The 15,863-nt window shown below is 36.4% G+C and overlaps 1 protein-coding gene across 1 annotated transcript in view; it reads right to left on the bottom strand.

The window, feature by feature from the left end:
* The window catches only part of LOC137392813 (CD109 antigen-like), a 35,326-nt gene that overhangs the window by 12,437 nt on the left and 7,026 nt on the right, over positions 1 to 15,863 (bottom strand). Inside the window, exons 8-18 of the mRNA XM_068079144.1 lie at positions 14,830 to 15,018; positions 13,812 to 13,931; positions 13,220 to 13,468; positions 11,498 to 11,665; positions 11,281 to 11,403; positions 11,100 to 11,151; positions 10,113 to 10,275; positions 5,487 to 5,604; positions 3,571 to 3,704; positions 1,633 to 1,846; positions 642 to 783 (exon numbers count right to left, since the gene is read on the bottom strand). Coding sequence (XP_067935245.1) covers positions 642 to 783; positions 1,633 to 1,846; positions 3,571 to 3,704; positions 5,487 to 5,604; positions 10,113 to 10,275; positions 11,100 to 11,151; positions 11,281 to 11,403; positions 11,498 to 11,665; positions 13,220 to 13,468; positions 13,812 to 13,931; positions 14,830 to 15,018 — 1,672 coding nt within the window. The remainder of the gene's footprint in view (positions 1 to 641; positions 784 to 1,632; positions 1,847 to 3,570; positions 3,705 to 5,486; positions 5,605 to 10,112; positions 10,276 to 11,099; positions 11,152 to 11,280; positions 11,404 to 11,497; positions 11,666 to 13,219; positions 13,469 to 13,811; positions 13,932 to 14,829; positions 15,019 to 15,863) is intronic.

A 15,863-nucleotide genomic window follows, 5' to 3' on the forward strand; every position in this document is an offset into this window, starting at 1 on the left:
GCAAAGGTTGGAGTGCCAATGCTGCAGCTTGGTGCTGCGTAATAATTGTTTTGTTTCTCACACTTACTGATGTCTTAAATTTGATGCGAGTTACCCCTTTAACATAGCGACATGTTCAATCTACGATCTTAACATGTTTAACTGCCATGTTAACTCGTTCAACTCATCACCGTAACATGTTTAAGCTACCGTATAATAGCATATTTTCTTTTACTACTGGTATTGTTTAATTATCATCTATAACATATTGACAACTAGACCCAATATATTAAGCGCTTAAAATTTATTTGTAAAGAGTGAACAGCTGGTATAAAATAGAATTAGGCAGAAATATGCTGTATTAAACAGAAAATAAAATTGTTATTTGAGTATTTTTCAACTCCGCCATTTCAAATGTTTTCACATTTATGGCTGTGGTAACTTCTCCCCAGCTGCTCGGAACCAATTTGTCATAGAGAATGATTCAGTTTATCATATAACTATATGAAGCCACAGAGAGATTATTGGCACACATGTATACGAAACCATATGAAAATTAAGGCTTTAAAGTGTAACCATAAAGGCGAAGAGAAAAATCATTAGCAATATCTGCGAGCAACTATCTGTACAGTTTAACTGTGACATCAAAGCATTCTCATTACCTGTCACTTGCACCTCCACCCATTTCGAGTCGGGCACATAATCCCCATCGATATAGATGTTGAATGTCTCGGTAACGTCAGCACCATCCTGTTCAATCTGGATAAGTTTGCTCTCACATTTCTCCTGCGGGTAACCTGGTGGCTACAGAAACACTGGAATAGTTGCAATGGAATAGTTGACAGACTAGCATAATTCATGACCTACGGCTTGATATTGAGTTATTCAAGTCTGACTATTTCTTCTCGCGTGTAGCTAGCTGATTGATAGAACAGCATATGAGCCACTTTATACACAATCTATAACAATCTGTATTTGGTTTTAAAACATCTACATGCGATTGGCTTCAATTCCTACAAATAGTCCACACATTTGCATCTTACTGAGAACTAGTTGTTCTTCAGCTCAAACAAATAACAGCAACGTTCAACTATCGGAGCATTAGCACTAACAGTGCCAGGGCCTTAGTACTATTAGAGAAGAAAATCAATCTCTCTGACAATTTGTCATCCAGTGCATAAAAACAGCCAACCATCAACCACATTATAATCAGTAGCACCAGAAAATTGAAGTCCTATAAACAGTTACAATTACGTACAAGGCCATCAGTTTACATGAGCAGCAAGTCTGACTTACACTCATGTAAGTTGCTGACTGACATCTGTGGACTTTACCATAACAACAAATACTGCAGGCAAATTCCTATATACAACAGCAACATCACCAAAATCTTTTTTGTAAATTGTATGCATGTAGAACATATATTTAAATATTGAAAAAAAACATTTGACTTAAATCTTATTTAAGTTTTAAGTATTTTAAAGAAGCAGTAATATGGCCACTAGATGACAACATGATAAGCCCTTATATATATTTACTGCTGTGTTGAAAGGTTCATTAGTTCGATGAACTATTCCATCCCAGTTACAGGAGTTGATACCCAAAACGCAGGGAATAATGGACAGTTCTGAAAGGTAATGCAACAGGCTTTACCTTAACAAGGAGGTCTCTCTGGAAGGCATCGGCAGCACCAGAAGAACATATGGCTGATGCACTCAACTGAATAGTGCCAAGTACCTTAGGATTTAGCCAAAGTACTACCACAGCACCAGAGTCCTTCGACACTGATACAGCGGGCAATTCGAGGTCTGCCCCTTCCGACGAGTATAGCTCATTTTCACCCTCCTTTACATCAAACTGTTCCGATCTACATGTACACAGTGTATGTCATGACACGCTGGTTTGTGTAGCACAACTACAGATTTAATTAAACCTTTGTATTTAGTTAGAACTTTCACATGCATTATATAAAATCGCACAACATGGTAGAAATGCCTTCGAAAAAAGAGCCAAAACAGTTTGAATGTCGGTACTGCAAATCATCGAGATATCAGATATCACAAAGTAAAATTTTACACTGTTCTCAAAATGCTTAGAGAGTTCTCTTTAACTAAAGATAGATTAACATTAAAAATAACATTTTTGTGACGTAAAATAATAATAATATGGGTGAGAGGACAAAATACTTAGCTAATAGTCACTACAAAGGTGACAAGCGACAAGTGATTTAACACTTTAAAGCTTTGGATACACAAGTACCCCTGACCCCTAACCCTAGACCATATTAACAATCTTCAACCGTCTGTGAAAGCACTTAAGATAGCAACATTACCTTTTGAGCTGAATATCATATTGAAGCTTAAAGCTTGTAGAACTCGATGAAACAAACACAAATCAAATATTGCAAATAGCTTTTTTCACACTCTTTAAAGATTTGATGTTTCAGAAGTAACTGAGAAACATAATCATTGCAGTACATCGAACCTGATAGTGTATACTTTTTACGAATAGAAAAACAAATATTGTTGTTTAAAGCTTTTGTTGCTGAAGAGAAGCTTTTTAGTTTTATTTTTTAATTAGCTGCCAAGGTTTAATCTTCATTACAAAGTATTTGATTAGCTTGCCAATGTTTGATCTTCATTACAAAGTATTTCAACCAGTATATCATTAGAGATTAATGTTCTGACAGCAGCCATTTTTCATTTCTAAGTTGGTTAGAAGTGCTCTCTGAATTTTGACAATATATTAAGAACCGATTGTCTAATTGACTTCAAGAATCGGAAATATAATGAAAATTTATACTGCAAAAAGCAAACAAATTTTTGTAATCTCATGCAAACCGGAAGTATGACAAAACAAAGCGAAACTACAAAGCCAAGTTTACTCAGGCATTTGATCAGGTGAGAAAACAACTCCCCAAAGTAGCACTGGCCCAGGCTTCAAAGTGTTAATACATGTATTTTTGTTGGGATAAATGACTGAAATGGACTCGATGATGCGTTTGCATTTAGGTTCTTCTAGTAGATAACTTTTAGCATGCCTGCAGGAAGTTTTTTATTTAATGAGTTTTATTGTGGTCTGTAAATTATGTAAAATTTATCAACTATGCAGAGGTTGCAGGTTTCGTTTTATTACTGTATGGTTGACCACGCGCTATTATTTTCCAGTTTAAACATTACTTGACAGATTTGTATTTCAGCTTTCATAGATGTTTGCTTAGTTCTGATTCATTTTGTTTGCTTCTGTGGTTAAATGATGTCTTGTGGTTGATGGATCTGATTATGAAATCTGTTAAGCAAAGGCCTATGTAAGTTTCTGACAGTTGTGTGGTTTAGTTGTTGACAGTAGGTTAGTAGATTATATTTTTGTGTAGGCAATGTCCTTGAAGTCGGAAATTGTTCGCTTTTTTGCAACTGCAGGTTTTTTGTTACATTTGGATTTGTGGGGTTTTGCATGATCAGATTTTTATTGTTTGCATCTATTATTGCTACAGCCTGATCACCAAGCTTAGAGCACCACGTTGTAGCTGCCACAAGAAATTTTGGCCATATAAAAACCATCTAGTTGTATATATTTTTGTGGATAACTTACCCAGCCACAGTGACAGTGCACAAATCATCAGCATCTCCATAGTTGTTTACCACAATCTTTAATTGAAGCTCTTCCCCTTTCACTGCCGCGTACGGCAATATTGCCGTGATAAAGAACGGCAACTTGACAGTCAGCTGCAAAGAAACTTGGCAGTTGACTACAAAGGAACTTGACAGTCAACAACAAAAGTACTTGACAGTCGACTAAAAAGCAACTTGACAAAAAGGAATTCCTAGAAATTCAACAAGTGAAAAGTCTAACAGTTTAGTGAGTATGTATAACTAAATATCTAATGAAATATATAATAATAATATCTAATAAAACAAGGACATATGAGCAACTAAATAAGGGCTCCAAAATTACAAGTTATTTATGATGTCTACAAGACTATCTGAAGTGATTTACACCAGGACAATAGAATAGGGTTCTTAAACTTTAAACTGCAGTCAACTGGCCTGAGGTTGGTTCGCACAATATCGTCGTATGTTGGAGCTCATCGACAGCTATGTGAACCAGGGGCTGATAGCATCGACAAAGCATTGCGAATACGCCAAGAAGGTTTGCAGCTATCAAACTTTCTCAATATGTCGCCGAGCATCTTAGGTCGCATCTTTTAACAGGAGAATAAAACCTAACTACCCATAAAAAATTAACGTTGATTACATGATGACGACAAGCCCAACGCCACGACTAGCTATGCTATTGCGTATTATGGGCTTCATCACTCTTCCAGCTTTTTTCTTTTATTTAACTAATTTTTGTTGATGAAAATAAATCCCAAAACAAACAAAGCCTCGACAACAGCCTGCACAATGTGCACCATTTTGGCAATAGTAATTTGGGGTTAGCGTGATCTATTTATTTCCGTTTATGATAGTTGCTGCGGGCCTAGTATTTGATTTGAGCATGTGAAAACAAAAAGGTTTCTTTACGAAAAATTCGAAAGAACAATTAGAACACTATGTCACGGAGTATTTGCTGATGCAAACGCGGATGAGTTTGTGATAGTGTGAACATGGTTATCATCGACGATCACCGAAGTATTGTGGCATCAATGCCTGGATATGGCGATATAGTGTGAACCAGCCTTCATGTCACTCAATATAGACATTCTTAGACTACACAAGCGCTTATATAGTTAATCTAGTATGGCAACCATAACTGCGTTATTAGCCAACCATAATCAGTCTTTTTAGCTAAAAGCCATTTTACTATAATAGAGATTTATGTAATTAAAGAACTGGATACACTCATGAATAGTGAAATCTCCTAACAGTCTTCCGCTAGGTTCAAACCTCCAACTCGTTGCTTTATGTTGTGAAACAAGGTAATGAGCTACACAACTTTAAACAATTCAGTGTTGATATAATATTATCTAGACAAAAAAAATAGAAAAGAAAGAGTTGCTTGAGCTTAGCCCTCAGCCAGTTAGGTTGCAAGTGTTCCTTAGGCTATCTTATCTAGCGGTATTAAGAAGCATTGCTAAAATTAACAGCGGAACTCGGAAGAAATTACTTCAGCACTAAAGAACAGCGACTTTGGTTGAAAACTTTGTGATTGTAAGATTGTAAACCGTGGCACCAGAATACCTGTAACCTTTTTGGATGGGACGGTGTTTTGATTCTTAGCATTAGGCTAAGAATCAAAACACTATACCTCTCGGTTTATTCTAAATCATTTCGCTAACTAAAACTCCAGATAATTCCAAACAGCCGACCACCTCAATATAGTGTGAGTTATATGGAGTGGTCACAATGCATAGTAAAAGCCAGTGTTGACAAAAGATATTATAACTTAACAGACCTCACCTACCAATCAAAATCCCACCATTCGCAGTCATCTCATAGTCACCACCCAACTCTACAAAAAAACCTCTAACCTTACGCTATAGGAATTATCTCAACAATGCACCATACCTCTGTAGCCTCAGCAGTGACAGCTATTCCAGAGGTTGGATGCATGCTTATGGCTGTTGTAACCCAAGTAGTTATAGTATCTGGAACTGTAGTTGGCACCTCCAATGATCCATCCTCACTAAAAAATTGCACAATGTATTTGTAGAACAAACTTTTACAGCATCAAATAGCACTCATGAGTCTCTTTCTATTCGAGATAATGAAATCATTGAAGCTGAACTCATCTATTGAAGATGCATTTTCATGTTACAGTACTAGACATTTACAGACTATAATCATGACATTGTATAAAACTGGAGTCCTAATCCTTCGTTTTTTATGTCATCAATTCGTCTGCACATGCGCTCGTTCGCAGCAATGCTGCCATATTTGTAGACAAACACGCGTCATTCTTGTTCACTTTGCGTTATTGAATAGTATTTTGGGTGTTATGTCGAGTTTATATCGGGACTCTCTGGAAGAAAGTGGTCAGTATCGCTGAACAAAATTGCAAACAACAGCGGCGTTCACAAAATTAATTGCAGAAGCTTCAAGTTTTCAATGGTAAAAGTTGTCTATAAAGATGGCAGACTACGATAATTCAGTCCCGCACTCACGAAATCACATCATGTAAAAACGAAGGATTCAACCCATATGGCGGTTCATGCTGTGAAGGTATTCCATGCAACAAGATAGCTGATGCAAAGATATCACACAAGATATTAACAGGTCAGCCATGCAGTTGAGCATAAATATATATATATATATATATATATATATAAGTATGTGTATATATATCAATATATATATAAATATATGAGAAACCTTGCGAGTCCAGCAAGCCTTGCAACCTAACGAGCAAGCACCAAGCTTCACTGTAACAACCATCTTTCTAAACCGGCGACCCACTTAAAATTGAACGAAAAGCAGAATAACATACAGACATAACTTGAACCCAGCAGAAACAATTGAGTATTGACACTTTGAACATTGAGTATTGACACTTTGAATATTGAGTATTGACACGTTGAATCCTACTCTTGTATATATGGTTGAACCATGATCTTAGACTGTATTAACAACCTTCTATCGACAGTGAAAACACTTAAAAGGACACAAATATTTTTGAACTACATGTGAATAACATTTTGATGAATTAATTTTGTATAAAACAATGAAAAAAACAAATTGAATAGTTTTCATTTCACGCTCTAAAGTGATGTTTTAGAGGTAACCAAAGAAACGTAATGATTGCAGTACAGCTGATGGTAAGTTTTCAAGCTTTGTCTATTTCTGAGCCTTCACTCCCAAGAACTTCAATCAGTGTGTCATCAGAAACTAATGACCAGTTGGCATCCATTTTTCATTTCTCGGCTAGTTTGAAATACCCTCAGTATTTCAGCGATATCTCCAGAATTAGTAGTTCAATCAACTTATAACTTAAGAATTCTACTGAAAACGTATCAAGCACAAAGTGGCCATATTTTTATAATTCGATCTACACCAAAAGTAGAGAAAAACAAAGCAAAACTACGCAGCTGAGATTATCCGAGCGTTGGATCTGATAAAAAATAAGACCACGAATTATCTCAGGCCCAGGATTTAGAATTAAAACTTGAATTGAGTATAAAAGTACAGCTAATTTTACCTCACAATTAAATTCCAAAGCCATGTCTCAGGAAAGAAATTTCGCACAGCGGCTGCTTCAGCAGTATTAGGTGACTCGGGCTCAAGGTCTATGTCAGAACCACGAACATCATTTTTCCTCATTAGGAAGACATCATCAGCAACACCAATCAACGCTGCAGAAATTAGTCACAATCCTTATGCTGCGTTCATGCTTAGTTGATAAAGTTAAACCTGTTTTCTCTAAACTTGACATAGAGAAAGTAGGAGTGGTTAGGTCCAAATAAGATATACACTTTGATGAAAAAAGTGAGAGACTGAAGTTTGAAAATCGTAAATTTTGCGCTCTTCCATACTTGGATCTTGTGTTAGAGTTACTGCGAAGTTTGAAGTTTTTGTTTTGTATAAAATTGCTCAATAATTTATGTCACCTTATGCTTTAATTAACGGGTTTATAACCTGGATTCTGAAGCCAAAAGTTGTTTAATAAAACGGTAATGCAATCACCTAGCAACCAAAAAACTTATGAAGAATTGATAGCCCGAGTGGTAGTTCACTATAAATACTGAGGGTGCATGCAGATTGAGATGCAAATATTGCTGTCAGTCTGATGCAAAGCCTTTGCTGATTGGCTCATTAAACTACATAAATTGACATAAAAAAATTGTGTAGCTGTAATACTGCCGATGTCTGGGATTTTGTAGAAATGTGTTCATAGAGCGCAAAGGCTCCCACCTTGGACAAAGATGTTAAAAATCAGCTAAGCAAAAACGCAGCCTTGTACTACGAGCCCAAAGATACCATGATACCTCAACACAGAGACGAGATATTCCATAGCCAATAGACCCAACCCATACCCAACTATACAAGGTCAACACCTGGACCCTGACAATCCCAACAGAGAACATCTACATCTGTTTTATATCAAATAAAAATATTAACCAGCAAAACTAACTTCTTCCAATAATCTGGAGAGATCATCTGCCCAGAATATAATAGATAAACTGTAAACCAAGGTACCGAAGAACCGAGCACCTATCTTACAGAAGATAAATTCTACCGTGACACGAGAATTACACCCCATGAGCGAGCACCAACACCCAAAACAGAAGGTTCACGCACATATACCGTGAAGACAGAAGCGAAGCCTGTCTACTCAGCATACAGAGCCGAGGAATTTAAGCAACTACCTCACAACCAGGTCCCATAGCCAGGTCTCAGGGAAAAACTGGCGCTGTCTGGCCCCAACTTGTTGCCCATTGACACCTGTGTTAAGCTCTGGTCCGACTGGTGCACTTTCTGCCATGGAAAACATAACGATACCCCAATCTGCAAGCAAAGCAACTAAGTACAAACAAACAACTACAAACTTTGTTCATAGTACTGCTTATAAGTGAGGAAACAACAGATCAAAAAACTCAAAACCTAAAATGAACTTTAGTAACTGGCTATGACCTTCGACCATCAATAGAGAGTAGAGACCCTTAAAACACCCTACAACAGAGAGTAGAGAGACGCTGAGAACACCCTACAACAGAGAGTAGAGACCCTTACAACAGAGAGTAGAGACCCTGAGAACACCCTACAACAGAGAGTAGAGAGACTCTTAGAACACCCTACAACAGAGAGTAGAAAGACCCTTAGAACCCCTACAAAGAGAGTAGAATGACCTTTAGAACCCCTACAAAGAGAGTAGAGAGACCCTTAGAACACCCTACAACAGAGAGTAGAGACCCTTACAACACCCTACAACAGAGAGTAGAGACCCTTACAACACCCTACAACAGAGAGTAGAGACTCTTAGAACACCCTACAACAGAGAGTAGAGACCCTTACAACACCTTACAACAGAGAGCAGCTAGCAAAATAGCAGCATGTGAACTAACCGAGCTCGGATGTATTTGTAAAAAATCGGGAGGATGGGGGTAGTTATGTAGCTTAGAATAAAGTTGCCCAAGCAAGTTTAAGCTGTCTTCCTACTAGTTGTCAATGCAATATTTCTAGAAAAAGTAGCGCTTCTCTGAACCAACGGATTGCAAGGAAGATGCGTTCTTGTTCGGTTTTCTGTATTTCAGAGGTTCAAAATCAAAGTGCTTCGGCATCAGATCAGCTAACAGAACTGTATTACCAGTGGAAACATATTAATGCTAATAAATATTTTTGTTATAAAATGCATTGACTCCAGTCAACACTAAACAAAATATTTACGCTGTTAATAAGGTCAAATACAGTAACATCCTGATATACTCAACTCTTTTTTAGTTAGCATTCCACTCATGGTTTTTACTTGAACCACTGTTGACTTTTCTTTTTTGACTAGATTCATGCAATAATGCCATTTGAAAAATGGTTAGACAGCAGAACACAAGAATATAAGCCATTTCTGTCAGACTTGTCAGTAATTCCTGTCAGACCTTTCAGTCAGACCTGTCAGTAATTTCTGTCAGACCTGTCAGTCATTCCTGTTAAACCTGTCAGTCATTCCTGTCAGTCATTCCTGTCAGTCATTCCTGTCAGACCTGTCAGTCATTTCTGACAGATCTGCCAGTCATTCCTGTTCGATCTTGAGTCCAACAGGAATGTTCACTTATGGAACACCAATCAGCAGATCTCTATTTGGGGTCACCACTGCCAACTAATTTAAGGTCGAATGTCCTTCGTGTCACCACTGATGGCCTCTCCAAAAATAGAGCTTAGACTTGTGTTTACCTCGATCTGACACTCTCAGCCACTAGGTTAGTCCGATGCTTACATGTGTATGCACACATATACAATTATAGGACAAGCTATCCCCACTCCACATCGCATACTCATCTCATATAACACAAAGCTAAAGAGACTATTTACCTCTTTGTGAGCCCCGAATAAACGCTTAAACAGCCCGGAAGTGGGTAGATCAAACTGGACCAATTTAAAAACAAAAATTAAGGAAACGACAACTCAATACAAGGACCCAACGCTAAACAAATAAAAAATCTTAGCAAGGCTTGTGGAACCGCAATTTTTCAACAAGCGGGCTACCTCGTCTTTAAATCCCACAGCCAGGTCTCAGGAAAAAACTGCCGCTTTTTAACATTGTCTGCTTGTGAAGAAATATCTTCAATGAGATCTAATGGTCCGGCAGCGTCAGCATAATAACCTCCGCCATCATACTGGATTTCTGCCTCTACATAGTAGTAGTTATCTGCAAGCATCAACTACATTAGTCTGGAAAATTTTAAAATTTTAAATTCTCAGTAAATATTCCAAAAAACTGAGAGAATGCCAGCACATTTATGTAGTGCTAGAAAACTGAATCCAATGTTTGACAACTTTAACCCTGACGAGAACTTTTTAGCTATAAATAGTGAAACACTAGAGTGAAGAAATACAACACAGAAAACAATAACAAACCATGGACTATTGATATGATTCTACAGGTTGGACAAATAGAAGACAAACTGTAAGGAGAAGAAATACAAAGGTTAATTCGCTATAAACTGCACATACACATGTAGCGTATGCATATCCAATTGCTAAATTATGTTTTACAAAATCTAAAAATTAAGTCAAACAAAATTTACCATCTATTTTCATACTTTGCTATAATTGGTTAACAAGTCTATAATGCTTTTTGCTAACATTCAAATCATAAAAGCTTCGACAATCTATTTAATGTGATCATACAGATGTAAAGACTTTTGTCAGCACAGATTATGCTACAACAGGACAGCAGAAATATCTTATCAAGGTTTAGACACCTGAACAAGTTGAGGACCAGCCTGAGTTGTCAATAAGGCAACTCATGAAGTTTCTGAAATATGACTACCACTAAATAATATTAAATGTATGCCATAAAATGTTTAAAAGAGTACACTTCCGAAATCTTACCGCTGATTGCCAAACAATCTCTTCAAAATGCTAATCGATGCCTTTTGGATACGGTGTCATTGGCAGAAATAAAAATTATTGAAAAATTATTAATTCAAAAGTCTACAAAATTGTTCCAGTTATTATTTGATCACTTACCTGGATAACATCCCCGTACTGCAGCATCAGTCGAGAGAACAAAACCAGCTTTCTAAAAATACACTGTACAAGTTTGAGCTGCTGAAAATAATTCTAAAATTTCATAAAACACATAAAAATATGTACAAAATATTACAAAATTGTTTAAATGCACCGCAAAGAATAAATCAACAAAACTTACTGAAGTGATATCTTCACTCGATTTGCCTCCGAATCTCGGCCAGCCGAAGAAAAAAAATGAATTATCCTCATCATCTTCACATGCGGACTCTGTCTCTACTAGGCTCATCAGCTCTGTGATAATCTACGCCGAGAGAAGATAAACCAAGTGAACTCCAAAAAGCCATTGTAAAGGATTTAACAAAATTGTAAACCAATCTTCAGCAATGTTGTCTCACTTGGGTTTGTGTGATGTCATTTCCTCCGGCAAGAAGAAGCACGCTTTTGTCCACTGATAATAGAGCAACAGTCGAGCCAGCCTCAGTTCCCACTTTGACATTTACATCTGAACCAGGTGTTGTCTCCTCAATCATTGCTCCTTGCGTGTCTGTAAACTCTACACTGACCTGAACACAAGAGGGTTAATATTTTAGCCATCCTCAATGACAGTAGACCTCTTTAATGACCCCTAATCTTTACATATGTGGAGTATGCCTGTGGTTGTTGTACAATATATTTATCCTCATTGTAATATTATGCATTTTATACCATCATGATATACGCCATTGCAGGATACATGTAGCACTATGTCGAAATATTAACATCATAGACACTCCTACAACGTGAATAATTTGTTCCACACCGTTTACGTTTTGTTATAGGGATTTTAAGTATTAGGGATTTTACATTATACGAACAGTAAAATACATGTAAATTGCCTAATCAGTTCTTGCATGTTTCCAAAATCACCACTTTGGCCCTTCAAAAAGGAAAAGGTTTAACTTTATTGTTTAATTTAATTACTGTACAGTAACTGTGGTATTATTGGTTTGTATTGACAACTTTTCTGTTTTTCCTAGTAATTTCACTTGGTTTAGGTCGATGAGTATAGTAATTTTACATCAAGGGGAGCAGATGCCATCAATTTAACTCTATTGTTTTCTTTTTTCCACAGCACAGTCTGAGGACTAGGGTGAAGAATGGAAAAAAAGAAAGATTTTATATGCTTAAAATAAATAAAAACAAAAACATATATTTACTATAGTAAACGCTGTGTCTGTCTGAGGCCAGGGTTAGGGGTTATAAGAAAACATCGCTTTCAACGAGACTCCAACTCATGGCACTCAGCTCAGTAGACTGAAACTAATACTTGCACCAATCGACCACCTTTAGGTATTTCTGAATAATTGTGCACCTACTTATTCTCTGCGCTTCATCACCACGCCTGATGATCTCCACGGCACACTAGACTGCCAGGGTACTAGTCTATATAATATACATACCCCTAAACGTTGTTGTCTCTCCCAAGTTCAGCAAGAGGGAAACCAATACTTTTAAGGCAAACTATGAAAGGACTCCGATTATTCAAATTGAATCTGAGAACTTGCAATGCCTTACCCCTTATGTTATATGGAATTTTTTACATTATACAAAGGAAAGCTTTACTAGATAAAGTCTTCAGATTGAGTGGAATCTACCACAAGGGAGGTTTACGTTATAGAAGCATCTTCTGAACTTAGTTGCATGAGTTACACAATGAAATGTATGGAAATACGATTGTTTGACCTTAACGTCTCAAAATAAAAAATAAAAAGATAGCCGATATCTATAGTTAAGTTTTCGAACCCTAATAATGTTTACAGCTAAATAAACCAACAGTGAAGAGAGAGCAAATCCATAATAGATTACTTTAAACTGTTTAACTGTAGATGAGATGCTTAAAGATGGTTTATCTCACGAAGAGTGGTTGAGTTACAAAGTCTGTTAACACTGAAGAGATGCAGTGAGAGTAACTAGTTACAGAGTCTGTTAACACTGAAGGGATGCAGTGAGAGTAACTAGTTACAGAGTCTGTTAACACTGAAGGGATGCAGTGAGAGCAACTAGTTACAGAAACTGGCTGATCATATACCATGTTCAACCATTTCATTTTATTTAAATGCCTAATAAATGAAACTCACTTCATTTTGAAAGGCACCATCAATGTTGAATGAAATGGAATCAGCTAAAAATTCATTTTCCACGGTGGCAGAAACGACCAGGTAGGCCTGGGGAGTGAACTCTTGAGTGACGGAAACCGCAAAGGTGGCAGTGCCAGAAGAAAGACTGCCAGAACCATGGGAAACAATTCTGCCTCCGGATGTTACAGCATAGTCAAATGGACCTTCTCGCTTTGATGATGAAACAGTAACAGTCACCGTGTCTCCCACCTGTAAACGGCCAAATGCAATCATGTTTTTATCAATTATATATGTCATTTCAGTTGAGATCTACAGCCTGATGATTGCGTAATCAAGAAAGTGACAGAAACTGACAAAGATAAGTACACTATCTAATTTTCTATCAATTTATACTGCTCCATTCTATGTTGAGCATTGCGATTCTAGTACTAGGTATTTTAAATTTCGATAATATATACTATTATATATATATAAAATTTATAATAATATAATATATTATTATATAATTATTCATATTAATATATATTCATTTCTCAAATAAAACTGATGAAGGTCATGCCTTCATAGTTTCACGTAGAGAAAACTCGCATACCTGTGAAACTCCTGTGATGTCAGAGAGAATTTGCAGATAGATGTTAGCATTTTCTGATTGGAATTTAGACAAAGAGTCTACAGTAACTCCATTTAGTGCATCTCCATTCTCGAGGATTACCTATTATAATATTAATGGAAATCTTAAAGACACACAAAAGTATATCGCTACTAACTTTTTTAAACATTGTCCTAGATGGCTCAAATGAATGAGATTCCCTTTTGAAAATGTAGAAAACATCTACAAATCAAGAGGATTCTAACAATATGTATAAAAAGTGACTGTACTAAAACATTATATGCAACCCAAAAACGCTGACGAACAATTTTTGTTTGAAGTCAAGTTGATGAGAACAAACACGGCTCTCCATAACAGCTCTCTCAGTTTTATTATCTATAAAACCGGCCACATTCAACTGACATGTTCTAATACTAACTCAACCTTGAATATTCCCAATTGGTTTGTGCCTATTACACTTATAAAGCTTGTGTATCCTTTTAATAAACCCTATACCATAATCTATATATATATATCTCAACGTTGTTCTGTTATCCGTGTGTCCAGTTATAGCGATGAAGTTTTGGAAACAACAAATCCACTTTGCAGAGGATTTTTTCTCGGAATCTCCAGGTCTGCAGACAAACAAGCTAATCCATTAAGCCGCATAGCCTACTTGCGATACAATGGATGAATTGTGCACATAGTCATTACATCGGCTAAAATACACATGCTTGGAGCATAACGCCATTCTGGCTTCATGGCTCTTATTGTAGTAAAGATTCAGACAAGGTAAAGCTACTCCAATTAGCCAATTTGCTAAAGTTGCAATTGGTTAACTAGTCAACTTAACCAATTGCAACTACACTACCTGCCACTGTTTATAAGCTGTTTTTATTACCTGTGCCACGCCAGGCATTCATCTAGTAAATAATATAAATACAAAAGTAATATAAAATGTGCACTATACCCATGGCAAAACGATAAACTCGCATATGATAGCCGAAGGAGCATCTATTACCTCAGCAGTCAGTGTGACATAGTAGTAATCATTCGATGGCATGGTTACTGTAATTGGAACAATGCCAGAATCAGGTATTTCAGCTCTAACAGAAACAGGAGAAAAGCTGCCATAATCAGCTTCCAGTGTAACTGACAGATCATTTGATTCTCCTTTAATCTTTTGTCCATCAGGTCTGGCGACTTGAAACTGTAACATACGTGGATTGTTATGTAACATACATGGATTGTTATGTAACATACATGGATTGTTATATAAGAATGAAAGATGGCAAGAAACTTGTCATTTAATGGCATATCAATGAGCTTCATACTATGAATATTGAACATAGGAATTGACATTTTATAGAATATAGAGTATCAGAGAACAAATGTTTGTGACACAAATTTAATCAACGAAAATGCAAATATAAAGCCATAGACTGCATTATGTCAGCAAAAATCGATAGAAATCAGTTTGATACAAGTGTTACGATACGAATTTAAAACTGTATCGATCTTGTTTATGAAAGAAAGTCGAGTCGAAAATACCGTTCAGATGGTGGACAAAGGCAGTCATATTGTTGCTAGGCAACAATATGACTGCCTTATTAATATGGCGTATAATTTGTGGACACTTGAAGATATTCAATAATAAACTGTTTTAATAAGTTTAAAAAGTAAAAGAGCATAACAAAGCCTACAATTTCTAAAGTCTACAATCCATGCTACCGACCTTGACACTGACACAGCTACAGTTACTACTTTAGCATTTGTTAATACCATGGAACCTCGACTAATTAATTCGTTCCAGAAGCCATTTCATAAGTAGAAAATTTTGTGTGTAGAAACCGATTTTACTATATACAATGTAAATGTCCTAATCTGTTGCAAGCCCCACCAACAAAACTCAGACATAACATGTGTATAAATAAGTGTAATGATTAAAACCAGTAACAAGTACATGTTAGAATTATACTACATAATAAATAAAAAATGAACATGAAAAGAAAAAATAACAGAGAAATAACGAATTAAAACTACAAACGGTGTTTA

This window comes from Watersipora subatra, chromosome 4 (genome assembly GCF_963576615.1).
Source record: "Watersipora subatra chromosome 4, tzWatSuba1.1, whole genome shotgun sequence".
NCBI classification, from domain to species: domain Eukaryota; kingdom Metazoa; phylum Bryozoa; class Gymnolaemata; order Cheilostomatida; family Watersiporidae; genus Watersipora; species Watersipora subatra.